This window comes from Macrobrachium nipponense, chromosome 36 (assembly GCF_015104395.2).
Source record: "Macrobrachium nipponense isolate FS-2020 chromosome 36, ASM1510439v2, whole genome shotgun sequence".
Classification (NCBI taxonomy): domain Eukaryota; kingdom Metazoa; phylum Arthropoda; class Malacostraca; order Decapoda; family Palaemonidae; genus Macrobrachium; species Macrobrachium nipponense.
In genome coordinates this window covers 14,666,434-14,686,613 of record NC_087220.1, presented here as the reverse complement: position 1 = coordinate 14,686,613, position 20,180 = coordinate 14,666,434, and the positions used below count along the sequence as shown (strand labels likewise).

The 20,180-nt window shown below is 35.3% G+C and overlaps 1 protein-coding gene across 1 annotated transcript in view; it reads left to right on the top strand.

Moving 5' to 3' along the window:
- Nucleotides 1-5,934: 5,934 nt before the first annotated feature.
- The window catches only part of LOC135203371 (uncharacterized), an 89,610-nt gene continuing 75,364 nt past the window's right edge, over nt 5,935-20,180 (top strand). The window contains exon 1 of the mRNA XM_064233105.1: nt 5,935-6,036. Within this exon, the coding sequence (XP_064089175.1) occupies nt 5,935-6,036 (102 nt within the window). The remainder of the gene's footprint in view (nt 6,037-20,180) is intronic.

The window sequence follows — 20,180 nt, the reverse complement described above, 5'->3', positions numbered from 1 at the left end:
CAGACAATGTTCATAAAGATTACTCAACCATGCGACACCAACAAATCAAAAGAATGGAAAGGAAATTGCCCAATGAGAGCATTACATAAAAAAATTAAGAAAATTGACTACCTGTCGACCAGCTAATAAAGCAAATAAATTCACAATTACGAATAGTAACAATAATAGCGGTACTAACAACATACATATAAAGACATCATCATTAAAAGAAACAACAGCAAGTAATATCAAAATAACTGAATGAACAGTAATATCAATAAGAAATACATAAAAAGGAAAATGACTAATAAAAAAATTTAGAGGATACTGTTGAAACTTTTCACTATTTTATCTATGATAAGATTGACTAATTTGTACACACCAGGGTTCAGATTCAACAGTTTTTTTTTTTTTTTTCTAGAATACGTATTCATAAAAGCAGATTCAATTATATTCCTACTAATATAATCGTTACAAAATAAGATTTTTTTGCTTCTGTTCAATCAATAGCATGGTGACGATTACTAAGAAGAATAAAAAGGGGCACTAGAAGTCTTTCCTGTTCTAACCGAATATTTATGTTGGTTTAATCTAGTAGAAAATTCTTTCCTAGTTTGGAGGTTATTTTTCTTGTCACAAGTTTTACAAGGAATAGTACAGAGGCAGTAAGTAGATGAATTTTATGATAAGGTATTGGATGATTTCTTTTCAGAATGAAGATGTAGGAAATAAATAATGTGCATGTTAAAGAGTACAAATAAAATTATTTTATGAAATAGTACTCATTTAATTTTCATTGTTGAAACAACGCTCTATTTGACTATAGATTTAAGCACGAACCTTCGAGTAAGTTGAATGTCGGATCACGCCTTGTTAAACCTACACATAAATATATAACATTACTCTGGCTTTTAATATTATAGTTATTAATTTATTATTTATTTATTTATTTTTTTTTTGCTCTATCCACAGTCCTCCAATTCGACTGGGTGGTATGTTATAGTGTGGTGTTCCGGTTTTTGCATCCTGCCTCCTTAGGAGTCCATCACTTTTCTTACTATGTGTGCCATTTCTAGGATCACACTCTTTTGCATGAGGCCCCGTGGCTAATTCAAGCCTCTAGTTTTTCTAGATTCCTTTTCAGGGATCTTGGGATCGTGCCTAGTGCTCCATATGATTATGGGTACGATTTCCACTGGCATATCCCATATCCTTCTTATTTCTATTTTCAGATCTTGATACTTATCCATTTTTTTCCCTCTCTTTCTCTTCAACTCTGGTGTCCCATGGTATTGCGACATCAATGAGTGATACTTTCTTCTTTGACTTTGTCAATCAAAGTCACGTCTGGTCTGTTTGCACGTATCACCCTAACGTCCTGATACCATTAGTCCCAGAGGATCTTTGCGTGATCGTTTTCTATCACTCCCTCAGGTTGGTGCTCGTACCACTTATTACTGCAAGGTAGCTGATGTTTCTTGCACAGGCTCCAGTGGAGGGCTTTTGCCACTGAATCATGCCTCTTTTTGTACTGGTTCTGTGCAAGTGCCGGGCATTCACTTGCTATGTGGTTTATGGTTTCATTTTTTCGTATTGCACTTCCTACATATGGGAGATATGTTATTTCCGTCTATCGTTCTTTGAACATATCTGGTTCTTAAGGCCTGATCTTGTGCCGCTGTTATCATTCCTTCAGTTTCCTTCTTTAGCTCTCCCCTCTGTAGCCATTGCCATGTGTCATCGCTGGCTAGTTCTTTAGTCGTGCATTGGTTTGTTGTGCCAGTCCTCTGTTCTGTCTGCCATTCTCCTGTCTCTGTATATTTCTGGGTCTTCGTCTACTTTTATTAGTCCTTCTTCCCATGCACTCTTGAGCCACTCGTCTTCACTGGTTTTCAGATATTGCCCCAGTGCTCTGTTTTTCTCGGTGTTGACGCAGTCCTCTATACTTAGTCGTCCTCTCCCTCCTTCCTTTCGTGTTATGGTATAGTCTGTCCGTATTTGCTCTTGGGTGTAGTGCTTTGTGTATTGTCATATGTTTCCTGGTTTTCTGATCTATGCTGCGGAGTTCTGCCTTCGTCCATTCCACTATTCCTGCGCTGTATCTGATTACTGGCACTGCCCATGTGTTTATGGCTTTACCATATTTCCGGCGTTGAGTTTTTGACTGAGTATCACCTTGAGTCTCTGCATATATTCTTTCCTGATCGTGTCCTTCATCTCTTGGTGTTTTTATATTATTATTATTATTATTATTATTATTATTATTATGATTATTTATTATTATTATTATTATTATTTTATATTATAGTATTATTATTATTATTATTATTATTATTATTATAAAAAATAGCAATTTCTAAGCAAAGAAATTACAGGGTTTTTTTTTGGGGGGGATATCTAACTACTTTTAAAGGTAAAATCACAAAATGTTAAAAATTTACCTCAATGAATACAGAAATCTAATATCTATACAACTCCGCTTGCTACTCATATCCTATCAGGTAACGTCACAGCCAGCTGGCATTTCCAGGTTGCTGGGTTATGCAATGTGTCAATTCACATTACCTACGATGTCTAAGCAATTCTAAGCCAACGGTTTGTTCCCCGTCAGTGACATTCAGTAGAATTAGAATACTCTTAGACGGAGAAAACGGTTTTACTATTATATTTTATATTTTAACTCCTCCATTTCATCAAATTTAGTTAAACCTGCCCATTTTTCAATATTTCATAAACCCAAATGATTATCGTATGCTGTTCGTGGTCATGAGAGTAATGATAGCAAAATATATAATGATCTAAAAACAATAATATTTCATTTCTCTCTCAGTTTCCAATTATAAAATATCTCCAAGCCTTGCCGTATCTCTTCTCATAAGCAATACTCATTGTAATATGTCCATAAAGGACTTAATTGGGAAGTTTTTATGGGAGCGTTTTTCCACTTTGTGAAATAAGCCGAAGACGGCTAAGGCCAAATTCTATGACTTATTTTAAGCTTTCTATAAAGTTGAAAATTCTCTTGCGTGCAGATATCTAGTTATTATTAAATTTTTTTTTTAATTTATTTTTTATTGGTTTTTCTTTTTGTCTATCACAATCATCCTATTCGACTGGGTGGTTTTTTATTTCATCAAATTTAGTTAAACCTGCCCATTTTTCAATATTTCTATAACCCAAATGATTATCTTAGTGCTGTTCGTGGTCATGAGGGTAATGATAGCAAAATATATAATGATCTAAAAACAATAATATTTCATTTCTCTTTCAGTTTTTCCAATTATAAAATATCTCCAAGCCTTGCCGTATCTCTTCTCATAAGCAATACTCATTGTAATATGTCCATAAAGGACTTAATTGGGAAAGTTTTATGGGAGCGTTTTTCCACTTTGTGAAATAGCCGAAGACGGCTAAGGCCAATTCTATAACTTATTTTAAGATTTCTATAAAGTTGAAAACAAATTCTCTTGCGTGGCAGATATCTAGTTATTATTAAATTTGTTTTAATTTATTTATTTTTCTTTTTGTCTATCAATCATCCTATTCGACTGGGTGTTTTTATGGTATGGGGTTCCAGGTTGCATCGTGCCTCTTACGATCCATCACTTATCTTACTTCAGCTTCTAGGTTCTCCAGGTACCTTCAGTGATCTTGGATCAGGCCTAGTTTTTCTATGGTTATTGGTACAATTTCTGTAGCATATCCATATCTCCCCCATCTCCCCACTTTTAGTTTTTAGGTCTTGATACATAGAACAATTTTTCTCTTCTTTCTCACCTACTTTGGTGTTCCATGGTATTGCAACATCAATGGGTGATACTTTCTTCTTTATTTGATCAACCAACGTCATGTCTGGTCTATTTGCACATATCACCCTATCTTTTCTGATACCACAGTCCAGAGTTTCTTTGCCTGATTGTTTTCCATCTTTCCTCTGATTGGAGTTCGTATCACTTATCAATGCAAGCTACCTCATATTTCTTGCACAGCGCCAGTGGAGGGCTTTTACTACTGAATCATGCCTCATTTTGTACTGGTTCTTTGCAAGTGCTAGACATTCACTTGCTATGTGGTTTTATGGTCTTTTATTCATATTAGGGGAGATGTTATTTCCATCTATCATTCTTTGAATATATCTAGTTTCTAGTACTGATCTTGTGCCGCTGTTAGCAACCTTCTGTTTCTTGAGTTTTCACCTACGTAGCCACTGCCACGTTTCATCGCTGGCCAGTTCTTTAGTCTGTCTCATGTACTGTCCGTGCACTGGTTTGGTGCGGCTTTTTGTGCGATTTTTTAGCATTATAATAGCTCTCATAATCTCTTATTTATTACAATTGCTGGATTTGTTACTGTAAGATGTCCAAAATGGATGAAGGTCATGGCAGACTTAAGGCGACCATTCGATATGCAAATATTTGGGAAAGTTCCAAATGTAATTTTCAGTGTTTTGCAAATACTGTGGAAGAGAGCATACCATCGACTATAGAGTATAGTATAACGACCAACGTTGATTTATTTGCAATACTAGTTAATAACAGCTTTCATTAACGTAGTTTGACACCTTTTACACCTTTATGGTGTTCAAGGTAATTATTCGATAGAAAAAAAATTTTCTCTTTAGTCTTGGTAATAATTTTAATTTTTTTAATTTTTTCAATAACTTAAATTTTAATGTTTTAATTGATATTTGGCCGAAAAATTATCTTTAGTTTTTAAGATTTTATTTTTTTCCCGTTGTTATTTGTAAATAAACTTGAATTTTAATATTTCCATTACAATTTATCTGATTGCTTCTGATACGTTTGAGCTAAACCAAGAACTCTGTTTGGCTGCCACAGGCAAGGAATAATCGGAATTCGTAAAAATCATATTTTATTCTTTCAAGTAATATTTCTTGCATTGGGGAAGGGGTTGGGGGGGGGGGGGGGGGGGGGGGGGGGTGGGAGGTTTGCGAGATAGCTAATGTATCTCGATGTCACCAATAATGATAGGAACTCTGTAAAATCCAGTAACATCTGGATATTTAATTTCATATAAAAGGGGACACGTGTAAACGTTGCATATGGGGTGTAAAATTATTTGTCACTTCTTTACCAGATACATATGTAACTATAATAGTCACCTTTCAGTGTGAAGGTGACATCTTTTTGCAAGGATACAACTCATCTTGGGGAAAACTAACTGAACGATTCCTCTCTCTAATAATAACAATAACATGGCTTCCAGGAAGTCAAGCAGAAGAAAAAAACGGGGTAGAATAAAACAAATATTCACTGAGATCACGACAGACACAATCAGACACCACTAAAGAAAGTACCAACTGGAAAAAGCCTAAGTCCCGATGAAGTTCATGGATACTGGCTTCAAAAAATTTTCTAGGCCCTACACCTACGAATAGCAGAACAACCCCAGCATTGTATCACAAACCACTATGCGCCTAAATGGAGGACCCCACAAGGAGAATATCCTTAATACACAAAGACAAGAGCAACCCCGGTTAATATACCCAGTAAACCTACAGGTATACAGGCCTACCACCTGCCTACCACCTAATGCGAAAGTTGCTAATATGTAGGTATCATCATGGAAAGGTTACAGAACTACCTAGATGATACAAACACCAACCTCGCCCGCCAACACCGAAAGGCTGCAGAAAGAAGTGTAGGGGGACAAAAGATCAGCTCCTGATGGACAAAATGGTAATAATGAGGAAACCCAACCTAAAAACATAGCATGGATGACTATAAGAAAGCCTTAGACATGATACCACACACATGGTTAATAAAATACCTGGAAAATATATGGGGTAGAGGAAAAAACACCATCAGCTTCCTAAAAACACAATACGCAACTGAAATAAAATACTTACAAGCTTTGAATAAGACCAGCAGAGGTTAATATCAGGAGAGGGATCTTCCATGGCAACTCACTGCCCCCACAACTCTTCATAGCACCATGATTTCCATGCCAAAAGCTCTGCAGATGATGGATTCTGAGCACCAACTTAAGAAAAGAGGCAACAGAATTAACCATCTGATGCTCAAGGATCATGAAGCTGTATGGTAAGAGTAACAAGGAAATAGATACCCTAATCAAGACTGAACGAATTGTATCTGGGGACATCAGTATGGAGTTTGGAATAGAAATATGTGCCTTGATCAACATATAAAAGGGCAAAGTGACAAGGACTGAATGAATAAAGCTACCACATGGGAACAATATCTAACACATAGATGAGACAGGATACAAATACGGGGAATAATGGAAGGAGAGGATATAAAACACCAAGAGGCTAAGAAAGAATATATGCAGAGACTTAAGGCGATACTCAAGTCAAAGCTCAACACCGGAAATATGATAAAAGACCATAAACACGTGGAAAGGACCTGTAATCAGATATTGTGCAGGAGTAGTGGAATAGAAAAAGGCAAAATTCCACAGCATAGACCAGAAAACTAGGAAACATATGACAATACACAAAGTGCTACACCCAATTGCAAATACAGACAGACTATACATAACATGAAAGGAAGGAGGGAGAGGGCTACTAAGCATAGAGGACTATGTCAACATCGAGAACAGAACACTGGGCAATATCTGAAAACCAGTGAAGACAAGTGGCTAAAGAGTGCGTGAGAAGAAGGACTGATAAAAATGGATGAAGACCCAGAGATATTCAGACAGAATAACAAACAGAACAGAGGAATAGCACAAACCATGCAGGGGACAATAAACTTGAGACAGACTAAAGAACTGGCTAGCGATGAAACATGGCAACGGCTACAGAGGGGAGACCTCAAGAAGGAAACAGGAGGAAGATAACAGCGGCAGAAGATCAGGCCCTGAGAACCAGATATGTTCAAAGAACGATAGACGGAAATAACATCTCACTCATATGCAGGAAGTGCAATATGAAAAACTAGATCATAATCCACATAGCAAGCAAATGTCTGGCAATTGCGCAGAACCAGTACGAAAAGAGGCATGATTCAGTGACAAAAACCAACCACTGGAGCCTGTGTAAGAAACACCAGCTACCTTGCAGTAATAAGTGGTATGAGCACCACCTGAAGGAGTTGATAGAAAACGCTCTTGCAAAGATCCTCTGGAGCTATGATATCAGAACAGATAGGGTGATACGTGCAAAATAGACCAGATATGACGTTGATTGATAAATTCAAGAAGAAAGCATCACTCATTGATGTCGCAATACCATGGGACACCAGAGTTGAAGAGAAATAAGGGGAAAAGTGATAAGTATCAAGACCTGAAAATAGAAATAATGATATTGGATAGGCCAGTGGAAATTGTACCCATAATCATAAGAACACTAGGCATGATCCCGAGATCCTCGAAAAGGAATCTGGAAAAACTAAAGGCTGAAGTAGCTCCAGGACTCATGCAGAAGCCTGTTCCCAGAAACAGCTCACATAATAAGAAGAGTAATGGAACTGCTAAGGAGGCAGGCTGTCAAACACTGGAACCCAAACACTATAAATAGAGCCCCAGTCGAATTAGAGGGCTCTGATAGAACTCCACCCTAAAAAAAAAAAGAAAAAAAAAAAGAAAAAAAAAAAAAAAAAAAAAACAAAAAAAAAAAAATATATATATATATATATATATATATATATATATATATATATATATATATATATATATATATATATAGCTCACCATATTATTTCGAATTCCTGATAATTCCTTATCTGCTTTTGAACCTTTATTAAAGCAATTTATTTTCTAATTCTTGCTTTTATTTTTACTTATATAAGGATATAGATTCAAGCAGTTTTGTTTTCATGTGATCAAGATAATGGTTCCTCCGGATTGCACTGTGAAAGAAGTGATTTCCATTACTTCTGCATGATCTTATATCTTTTGGTCATCAACACATGTCATAAATTTGGTTTAATATTTTTGAGCTTTCACTAAAAAGAAAATATTACATTTGACAAAATTATAACATCCACAGACATAAACATTCATATCTTTTAGAGTTCTTTTCTATTCCTCCAATGAAAAACATGAACAGTTTATATTGTAATTATACGTCTTTCATTTACTTAAAACAGATATTGCTACACAAATTAAGCAGAACCTTTCATCAACTAAAACACAATATACCTGCAAATGTCATGACAGTTTTGAAATGAGGGACTTGAGGGATAGATCGATGTATAGACAGATATACAGATAAATACAAGATCATTTCGTTTTATATGAATCAACAAAATAAATCCTTGCCAACTCCCATCATTGGCTTTCACAAACTTGTTTTTTTCAGAGTTTGTATTGCTAAGCTTCCATGTCTCTTATGGTTAAATCTGTTTTGGTTTTAATTTTGTGACCTTGTGATCCTGCATTATCCTGGAATATGTCTTTAATTATAACACCCTTTAGACAATTACGCATCGGGTATTTTTTTATCTTTTTGTTTACCATGTAGCCTTCCTTCTAACTGTATTTCATTTGTGCTCCTACGATGGCTGAATAAATAGGAGACGCACTTGGTACTGATCATCTTTCTGCCTCTTTACTTTCTTGTGGTGTTCTCATTAATAAATACATACATACATACATATATATATATATCTATATATATATATATATATATATCTATATATATACTATTATATATATATATATATATATATATATATATAATATAGTATATATATATATTACATGTATGTATGTGTGTGTGCACGCATGTATGTGTGTTTATCTTTTTTGAAATTTCATTTCAGGTGTTTTCTAAAAGTGTGAAATTTTTGAACTACTCGTCAAAGCTATTCTGGGAAACAATTTTTTAGTAAAGTTAATGGGTTTACATATATTTGACTGACTGGTTTCAATTTCGACCAGAATATGTGTTTTAAACTAAAGTCATCCGCACACTCCTATTGCTGACGGGTGTCGTCCCTATCGCCTGACGATATTCAGCTTGCAAAGACTTAACTGGGAGCAGACACGGCATCGGCTATCAAAGAGCTATTTAGATTAGGTCTGGAGCTGCTGTTGCAGTTTACTCAAAGCAGAAACGAGAAATCCAGAAAGTTTAAATGAAGAAGTGGCTTTCTCATGCACGAGATGATGGATCAATACGTTAAACTGTACAAGGCATGATGCCTATGGCACACAATGTGTAACGAAAAGCGAAACACATCTTATTGCTAGGCGCTTCCTCGTCTCTAATCCAACCTCTAAAAACTTCATTAGAAAGCAATCAAGTTCGTGCAAAATACTAACAATAATCATGAATTACATCTGAGGTATTTGTGTAGTGATTTCCTGTGAGGATTCAAGATAATTATTGAAACTATATAATTAAATAAAATTAATATGTTATTGAATTAATCTAGATTAATTCAATAACATATTAATTTTATTTAAATTTATATAGTTTCAATAATTATCTTGAATTCCTCACAGGAAATCCCTACACAAATACCACAGATGTAATTCATGATTATTGTTAGTATTTTGCACGAAACTTGATTGCTTTCTAATGAAGTTTTTAGAGGTCGGATTAGAGACGAGGAAGCGCCTAGCAATAAGATGTGTTTTCGCTTTGCGTTACACATTGTGTGTGAAATATGAAGCAATTTCAAATGTGAAATATGAAGCAATTTAGAAAAAATGGTTTAACAGTGAAAAAGCCATTCTATTCAATGAACATATATATTATATTATATTATATTATATATACATACATACACACACACACACACAAACACACACACACACACGCGCACACACACACACACACACACACACACACACATATATATATATATATATCTATATTATATATATATATATAATATATATATATATATATATATATATATATAGTATATATATATGTGTGAATACATATGGATAGATTAATAATACCTATTATTAAATATATATACATATATATATATATAATATATATATATATATATATATTCTATATATAATAATATATATATATATATAGATATATATAATATATATTATATATATTATATATATATATATATGTGTGTGTGTGTGTGTGTGTGTGTGTATGTATATATAATATAATATATATGTCATTGAAATAGAATGGCGTTTTGTTTTTCACTGTTAAACCAGTTTTTTTTTTAAATTGCTTCATATTTCCTAATTATTTTCTTCATCATTGTTCAGGTTACTAATGGACACATAATGGGGTTCTTCCATTTACTCCAGTATTTTTACACGTGACAGCTGTTTTTCGTCAACCTATACGTATTGACGTTATCAAGCGTACCGATACAAATATTTGTTGTTTTTTATTAAGCTGACCTGTGTCAGCCCGGCTCTTGCTCACAGAGCAGCCCGTAATAGATACAAATATGAACCTGTGACGTCATGAGGACGGAAAAGGTGGTACAGTTGCCAGAGACCTAGTTTTAAGTATTTACAAAAAAACTATGGTGAAACATAAAATAAGACATCAAAATAAATATGTTAACAACAGAAGTTGTATCAAAAGTTGAAAGTAGTTCTTATATACACATTATACATAAAATATATATTAATTACATATATGTTTGATTCACTGAATGTAATTGTGCGTTCCTGTCCGTGTGTGGGGGGGTTTTGTTCCACGCGGTTGAAGGACTGCCTCCTACACGAGGGCAAGGATCTTTCTGCCTCACGTTGATGTTAAGGTTTGGGCGTTGCATGGCGATGCTGACTGTTTCTGATATCAATAAACGGTTGTAGTTCCCTTCCTTGTGTATTATTTTGGTGTTTGTGAGAAGTTCTTGCATGGATGGTTTTTTATTGTGGGTATCCACAAAGTACTGGTGAATGGCACCTGGTTTCTATGGGCCTGCATGCGTTTGTTTTCATTGTAGTGGTTGTGTCCGCTATAGCATTTTTTGGGGGACTGACATTACTCGTCAGCACAGACAAACTTGTATACTACATCAGATTCAACCTCTTTCTCGTCAATTGGGCCATAACTATTTTCCATTACCAGGTGAGGCCCGTAAGGTTCGGCTTGCTGTAAATTTTTGCTGTTATTTTGTTATATGGCACTAGGTGGGTGGTTCCTCTTCGCAGTATAACCAAGGATGGCTTTTCCTTTATCTTCGTGGTGTTTTGTTGTATGATATCTGATGGTAAATCACTATTTCTTTCTTTGTCTTTGTCTTGTGTGTTGTCCAACGGGGTCGGGTTATGGAAAGCCTCTAATCTCTTTTTGACAACTTGCTGGATCATGTCATCTGGGTAGCCGTTATTTGTGAGCAGCTGTTGATTTCTTCATTTATTTATATGCATTACCACAGAGATCGTTTATATGCATCAGGGCATTCTCCTCTAGCATTTAAGCATCTCCCAACATCTGTCTTAATGTATACGGTGGTATTGTATTTGTGTTTTTTTGGGTCACAATTACATCCAAGAAAGGGAGCATTTTCTCATCACTTTTTTCTACTGTAAAATTTAATGTAGAATTTGCTCGGAGTTATTTACTAATGCATCTATGTCATTTTCCCCTTGTTGTAATAAAGATATCATCAATATATCTCCCTTAGAATATGGTTTTGGGTATTCCTTCAAAGGTGACCTCTTCGTGTGTACCATGTATGTGTTTGTAAAAAGAACCCCCAAAGGGGGTGGGGGAACCCATTGCTAGCATCTCTTTTAAAATCTTTCCGGGTATCGGTAATGATAGTTTCTCAGAGCGGTATATCTTGTCCATGATGATTTGCATTGTTTCATCCACTGGTACATTATTAAATAAACTTTCGACGGCCAGGGATGCTATGTCTTCGTCCAGCGTCCCTGGACGTCGAAAATAGGGAACGACATTTATGGTGTTCAGTATGTCCAGTCATGTCATCAGTCAATTAAAGAAGAATTTACCCTAGACACACATCTGTTAAACAATGACCTAAAAATTCTAAGAATAGTAACTGACATTTTCCAACTAACCCCACCCCCATTTAATCATCACTAGTATGATCACTGAACCAATTTCTAACTAAAAACTCGTGAAGGAACTTCATAAGATCGCTAAATCATAAATCACCTTCATAACCCCGCCCCCTAAGGAAAATATCAAATTCTCCAATTTAATTCTCCATTTTAATATAAAAAAATAGCTCGCCAACCCCACATACAAATCAGCACACACCACCACCCAGAACTTACAGAAACTCTACGGACTACTGTCATCACATTTCAAACTCACATTACTCACAAGAATAAAAAAAAAGGAAAATGAGGCCCCCCCCAGCCCAATTATCACCAAAAATGTTCTCTCAAGCTCTGATATTTCAATAACCAACAAAATCAGTAAGAACCCTTTACTGTCTTACAGCCAAAAAACTTTTACTGTTCATATAATTAACCTCCATAAAAATATAATGCTGAACACCCATCCATATAATCTACAAACCCTGTCCCAAAACAGAAATGCTATATAATCTTAACCCCAACTACGACAAATCTTGTAGGAAAGAAAACAAAATAAAAGACTAATAACAACAATAATAAGTGAACCTTCCCCCATTACCAAAGCACATAATATATATAATATACATAATCCAACTTTTCCCTCATAGATGCAATATGTATCGTTACGGAATTTGCTATCGTAACAAACCTCATCTATCAGAAATGACCGGAAGCAACCCCCTTACAAAGTACATCTCCGTAGAATGCCATAGTCAACAGAGAATAGTGCAAAACTATCCGAGGAATCAACACCGAAGGAAAAAAGTCAGCAACCGGACTCATCAGAGCATATCAGCAAACATCCACCTGTGAACACATCAGGTGCTCGAACTGCACCATAGATTTTTGTCTAGTAAGAACTTGCAACTTCAGAAAACAGTATTCTTCAAAAAATTCTATAACTGACACTATATCAGCACATTTCACAAAATTATCTGCAGGATATCACCAAGGTGTTAAAAAAAATTGTCTTCAAAGACATAGCTCCTCCATGATATTACACAATTACATAAAACAAAACAAATTTATCACCTATTCCGGATATAAACCATGGTAAACCACAATTCCACAATATGAAAAATCGACATCTACAAAAGCCACAGCTCAGTAAAGCCACTTGCCCTCAGTAGTCACAACATCAGAAGAACCCCAATACCCCCCCTCTTTGGCTCGTAAAAAATCCCAAGAAATCAGCTAAACCAAAAACCATAACCACAAAAAAAAGTCACACTAAAGATTAATGTCACCCATATATATTACCATATTAATAAATAACTATTACCCAGCCAATAAAAAAAAATATTCCCCTCCATTTCACTAGCATCCACGCATCACCATATTGCTTCTATTTCACCAATAACCATGATGTGGAATAAAATCAATAATCCAAAAAATATTATATCTTCAAGCAGGGTAATAAAAAAAGAAACTCCGTCCCCGAAAAATGCACTCAAAGCATCTAGCTGATGCACTCAAAAATATTGCCACGTGTCTCCTCACACAAGGGTTTCTATTTGCACCAAAATGACTGCAATAATAATTGAACTAAACAATGGCTCTTACCACCATAGGCCTAAACTATGTACTATCTCCAAAAAAATAAAATATCACATAGCAAAATATTATATCTCCAATCATATCTCCAATTCTCCAGTAAAATAACCTCGAGAAGCCTCTCTAAGGAGCTCAATGTTACAGCCAAAATCTATAAAACTCTCTGTTTAGCATAACTGCTGAGAAGGTCAAAAACTTGGCAAATAAAATTGGCCCAGGAAATTCTAATAAAAATCATCAATGTCCCATAACTCATTACAACAAAACTCCAAATCCAAAGTGTCTAAGTAAAGACTTCGCCATATTCACTACGGCACTGGCCACCAGAAATTTAATCAAGTTTCCTATCTCTGGCAACGTGCTACAAACACAATTGAGCGAGAGGCAAACGATTTCCGGAAACACAAATATCCAAAGAAAAAAATGTAGTGCCATTATGTATATATTAAAAAATGCAAAAATTCTCCCCTAAATCTCTCTGCAACATGAAACGGCTGAAATTATCAACACATTCTGAACAATGACTCCAAGTCACGAACTGAGATATTAAAAAATCTACATAAACTGTTCAGAGATTTTAATTCGCCCATGATAAAAAACTTACGTCAGCGATGGCTAATGTCCAAAAGGGGAAAAGAAAAGAAAAATCAATGGCACTGTTAACTATTCCCATGACACCTGTAACATCTGTGACTCACGTAGACTTCAAGCAATTATCTACTGAACCCATAAAAAAAGGAAAAATAAATTTGTGGTTAGTACCTCCCATATTCACAAACATCACCACCCTTAGTATCATTACAAGCACCCATGTTATTATAAAAATAATCAATAATACAGTATCACCAGTATCACCAAATATCACCAAATTCACCAAAATTCACAATCTCACCATTATCACCAAATTCACCATTATTGTTATCACCACCCATAAATCATTGTCACATTCCCCAAGATCATTATCACCATAAACTCCGGTAGAATCCCGTAAATATCTCCAATATTTCCACTTACATATCTCCCAGTAATAATTCTCCATAATAATTCCTCCATAATAATTCCCCGTAATAATTCTCCATAAAATATCTATCCGTAAATATCTCCCGTATCACCATTAAGAGCTTAATATTGCCATTCCCAGCATCATCAGTATTTAACATCACCAGGTACAACCCCATTATCATCGCCAGGTGCATCACCATTTGACATCACCAATAGCATCACCATTTTGTTTAAAATAGTCACCATATCCCACATATCCCCACCCCATTCTAAAAATATTCTCTGTATCCCCAGTTATAATAACATCCTCTACCATTGTGTAAAGGCATTCTACAAAGCGTAGGAAAACTTGCACCACATTCACACTTTCTCATTAAGCAAAAGAAAGAAATAAATCGTTCTAAAAGAAACCTACGGGCATGTCACATCATCCCTCAATGGCTATCACTGATGTGGCATTAAACTATGTTGTCAAGGACTCAAGAGCATGGCAATGAACTTTATTTTCAAGGCCAAACTCCCCCCACAACCCCGGCATAAAGAAAAAAAAGGAATTCACCCTCCCGTTGGCACTACCCCATGGAAGACACTACTCTCCCTTTGCTGGCTATTCAAAAAAATACGCTGAGTGTGTATGCATGAGTGAGCGCTGTCTCCAAGCACCTCGAGAACTGAGTTGCATGCATGAAAACTTTCACATGCATACATATGTGTTAAACAAAAGAATGTGTCGCCTCTAAACATGTGCCAAGAAAAAAACTCTGTCACGTTCTGCTCCATATGAAAAGAAAGATTCAAACACAAAGTTTGAAAGAGAGAAAAAAAACAACTAGGGCAAAAAAATAATCTAACACTCGCGCCGTCAATGAGAGAACACAGGATCGCTGACTCGCATGCACGTGTGTATAAACACACGAATACACATACTCACGTGTTTAAGAACGACTCGATATTCAAGCGAGAAAGTACTTAGTATTAACACGCACCTACAAGAACCCAACTAAGTAACCCATTGCCTGCAGCATCTCTCGCGACAGACGAACGTACTGACGCTAATTGAATATTTATCCCTCCCAGTACCACAACCAACGGCTGAATAATTCTTATCGATTGTCACCTATTAATTGAAAACCTAACACATTCTCACAACGAGACTCTCTGAAAACAGCATCTTTAAGCTGCCATTAATCTCCACAAAGGCGTAATACGGTTAAAAAAAACCCTGTCACCTCTAATAACCGAGATTAGAATCCAATCTCGGTTCTTGTATTTTAAAAGGTAGCAATGGATCGTGCTTCTTAAGGCAAACTGGCAACTCTCTCTCTCTCTCTCTCTCTCTCTCTCTCTCTCTCTCTCTCTCTACACAACTCTCTCTCTCTCTCTCTCTCTCTCTCTCTCTCTCTACTACTCCCAACAGCTCTCTCTCTCTCCACAACACACCTCCTCCATTACCTAAGACAACTAAATCAGACACGTGAACGTATAAAAAATAAAAAAATTTATTTAAGAAAAAAAGCATTAGCTAAATAACCCAGGTTCGTAACAAAAAAATTAAATGAATGATTGAACTCAGATAACCCCACTCCATATTTCTACTCAAAAATAACCAACATCATTTTAGTCATGAAACTGAAAAAACAAAAAAAATCACTGTGCAGTACACCATAGTAATTAAGTCAGTTCCTCTTTCTCCAGATCAATTCCCCTTTCTCCAGAACCACCCTGTTAGAAGACAGGAGTGCACCTCAATAAGCACAAGATTAACATCAAAGATCATATGAAACAGAACATCTCTGAAATGAATATTCAAATTTAAGTAGGCTTACCCATTCAACACAGTATGAACAACACTATCCTTAAAGATACTTTCCAGAAGCCATCTTGGCTTCTCGCCTCTCTGTACAGATCTCCCCTTCATGGTCACCTTACAACTCGTTATGTACGAAAAAGCTTGCATGCACGTACGAACTCACACATATGTCCACGCCCCAGGTAACTGCCTATGAACTAATTACATAAGTCACCTCTGTGACACGCCTGTATCAACAGGACAAGCACTGATCTGCTAAGACCGCAACTTTGATATCACACCACCCAAAAAAGACACATCAGCATTCCTAAGCTTATCACTCGGACCACTGTCTCTTAGGAAGTTAAATGATGACTCCAATTACTAAGAAAGTCATAGCACATCACATTATTTATACATCTCTCTTTTATATAATATATGCATATATACAAACATACACACACATATGTATATAATATATATATATATATATATATATATATATAGATATATATATATATATATATATATATATATATATATATATATATATATATATATATATATATATATATATATATATATATATATATATATATATATATATATATATATATATATATATATATATATATTCCTCTTTCTCACACATATAGTAGCAATAGAGACTTGCTTCTATAAAAATGTCCCAGAACCCATGTCATAGGCAATGTTGCTTTTCTTACTTCGTCCTAAACGAGAGGTCTCACTATCTTGTGTCCTCGAGATGCAAAAAAGAAAATGCAAGTATGCAGTAACGTCCAAAGACTTTTGCAATAAAAACGCAGAGAAACGCAGAAGAACAGAATTTTAGTTTTCCGGTTATCTTTATATTACAATTTTAGAGCTACCAACTGACAAACAAACAATAAACGAAAGGCGTGCAGAGCAACTGATGCAAAGACAGAGAAAGAGAGAGAGAGAGAGAGAGAGAGAGGGGGGGGCACTGGTCGGTCTGCTTGTGATAATGGGATGTAAACTATGTTTCAGAATAGGCATAATAGATTTTATAATCATTCAAATTGACTTAGTTTCATTTCGAATATCACATACAATTTGCCATCGTACGGATTAACTGTAATTAGAAAGGTGATTAGAACTTCTCTCACTCTCTCTCTGTACTTGGACCTTATTCCTAACGTTATTTGTTAAAAGATAGCCAAAATTTAAAAAAACGATATTGAAGTTCCCATCTGAGGAAAAAGCCTCTGAAATGGAAAATTCATAGCAACTTCAACAGGTAAATGAACTGATAAGGGATAACAACAGCGCCGTAGAAGTCTTACATATCTCACATCGTTAATATTGCAAACACTAAAGCCTTGGAAATCCATCAGGTTAATTGACTTTGGATTCCATTTAAGCTTTGCGTGATCTCCAGGGTGTATGTTAATGGAGTTTGTTTTCTGGAGTAGCACGGAGGTGAAATATTGATGATGAAATGAAGAAGAGTTTACTGAAAACTGGTAGTTGCTAGAAAACAAGCGCAGGAATTATTTAGATATATCTTGATTATGCTGTCCTCATTTGAAGACGTGAGATCCACGGAGTACCTCTACACTAACATATTATTATTATTATTATTATTATTATTATTATTATTATTATTATTATTATTATTATTATTATTATTATTATTATTATTATTATTATTATTATTCAGACACGAACACAGTTCACTGCAAGGAGAATACAAGGACTTGTATTTTGGTTCTAATAAGTATTGCATCCTCGCTTGAACTTTTCAGTTTTCAAATTGCAACATCTTCACGGACACTGTTCTATAATCCACGAGTGAGGAATGTGTGTATCACCGGAAACTGATTAGTATTATAGCGAGTCAATATTATTTGGCCCCTCCTGTTCAGCAAATCTGACCACTCAGCAAGAAAAGAGGTTCAAGGATCAAATGTGAATTAAAAAAGATCTCTGTTAAACAGAATCTCCCAGGTCTCCCACCACCGATCATTCTGTCTAAAAGAGAAAAATCTCTGACAGAGGCAGATATCAACACTTAGAACAGTATTTTAGTAAAAGAATGACAAATGGCCTAAACTGTTGCATAGGTTTTATCACTGTAATAAGTAATATGGGCTCACGTGTAATAATGAGAGTATTCCCATTTCATCTACTTCAGATAGTTAAAAAAGATTCATATTGACAAAGAATTAATGGTCATAGTTATAAGAAGAAGAAAATATACGAAACAGTCTGACATATATCTTGTAATTAGAGGCTTATCATATGCGTGTAAATCATGTGAGAAAAATATTACGATGCCTTTGTTATTGTATTTCTAATTAATTAAGTATAAATGTACGCACTGACTTCCTAATCTATATCAAATATTATGTGTGTGGGTGTTCGTAAAGGAAAGTGTTTTTATTTTATTAAATTTTTTTAAAGATGCCGAAGCCTTTGAACTACAGTGGAATCAAAACAAACTTACTGATGAAAAAATAATTTTCCTTTCCTCTAAGTCATATAAATCTGTCAAGCGAGATGATATATTCCATGAAAACAATGCATCACAAATTATTCTTCGGACCATTTTGTAAATACATTTATGACAGTGAACTATTCTCTCTCTCTTTCATTTTATTTAGTGCAACACAAATCTGACTGTGTGCAGGAGATACTGTCCTTCAACTCCCTGTCCCTGATTCTCTTTTGATGTTATGTTATAAGCAGTGCCTGAATTGGAGCAAGGCTTCAAGAGTCCTGAATGAGCAGACGTTTTGTTACTATCCAGGCAATCTGAATATAATTGTTTTGTTACACGTTTTATGACTATGAATTCTGGTGGAACACCAGTCAGCATTATGCTCAACTATAATTTTAGAAGCACTTGTAGATCAAATCTCTTTTCCCGCAAGTCTTGATTTTTTGTTTTGTTTTAAATTGATGAGTTCAGAGGTTGAGGCCTCGTATATCGGTCTTTGGATTTAGTAAAGAAATAGTTTCTATATCACCTAACGATATGCACAGCTAAAAAAAACGATATCCTACATAAGTAAAATATTTACGTACACACTCATCTTCATTCAAGCAAATATGAAAGGATGAAATCATTCATATTCTGGATGAGTAGGCAAAGGCTGGAAGTGCAGTTTCATAACTTTACAAAATATTTGTCCGTGATGGGAAGGAAATATCCTACAGTCCCCATAAAGATGTGAAGTTGAATGTAAAACGAAATACAAACTGCATAACAAACTGCATCCTGCACATCCGCCTGTCGTTGTCAGTCCTTATCATGGAATCGTGACAAATATTTGTTTTCATGTCCAGAATTATAAGTTGAGAGTAATGTATTTGTTGTGAATTATTCTACGACGGAAATGACCAGATTCGCCAGGTCTCGTTGGCATAGAGGCCCACCTGAAGGGGCGGCACCCAGCCTTACAACAAGGACGGGTGAATAAGGCACGAACAATTTTACAATTTTATTATAAAAAATAAACCCTAATATCATGGCTCACACTGATAACAACAATCCTAACACTACGACGCTTTTCCCGCCCAATCACCAAGTTACAACAACTACGAAGGAACAAGGAAAAATTGACATTGACACTTGAATTAATGCTAAAGTTCAACCTACTTTCACTAGGATCAAGAACACTTCAATTTACAACCTTACATAAAAACCCTTGGTATCGATAATGAATAAGCAAGGCAACTCACAGCCACCACTTGGTGGAGATCAAAAATCCTGGTGCGCGAAAACGTCGAGCAGACTTATTCGCATTTTATAACTCTTTGCAAGTATCATGATTCTTCTATGTTCATGTCAAATTTGACGTGCATAAAATGTATTGAAAGGTTCTCAGTGATC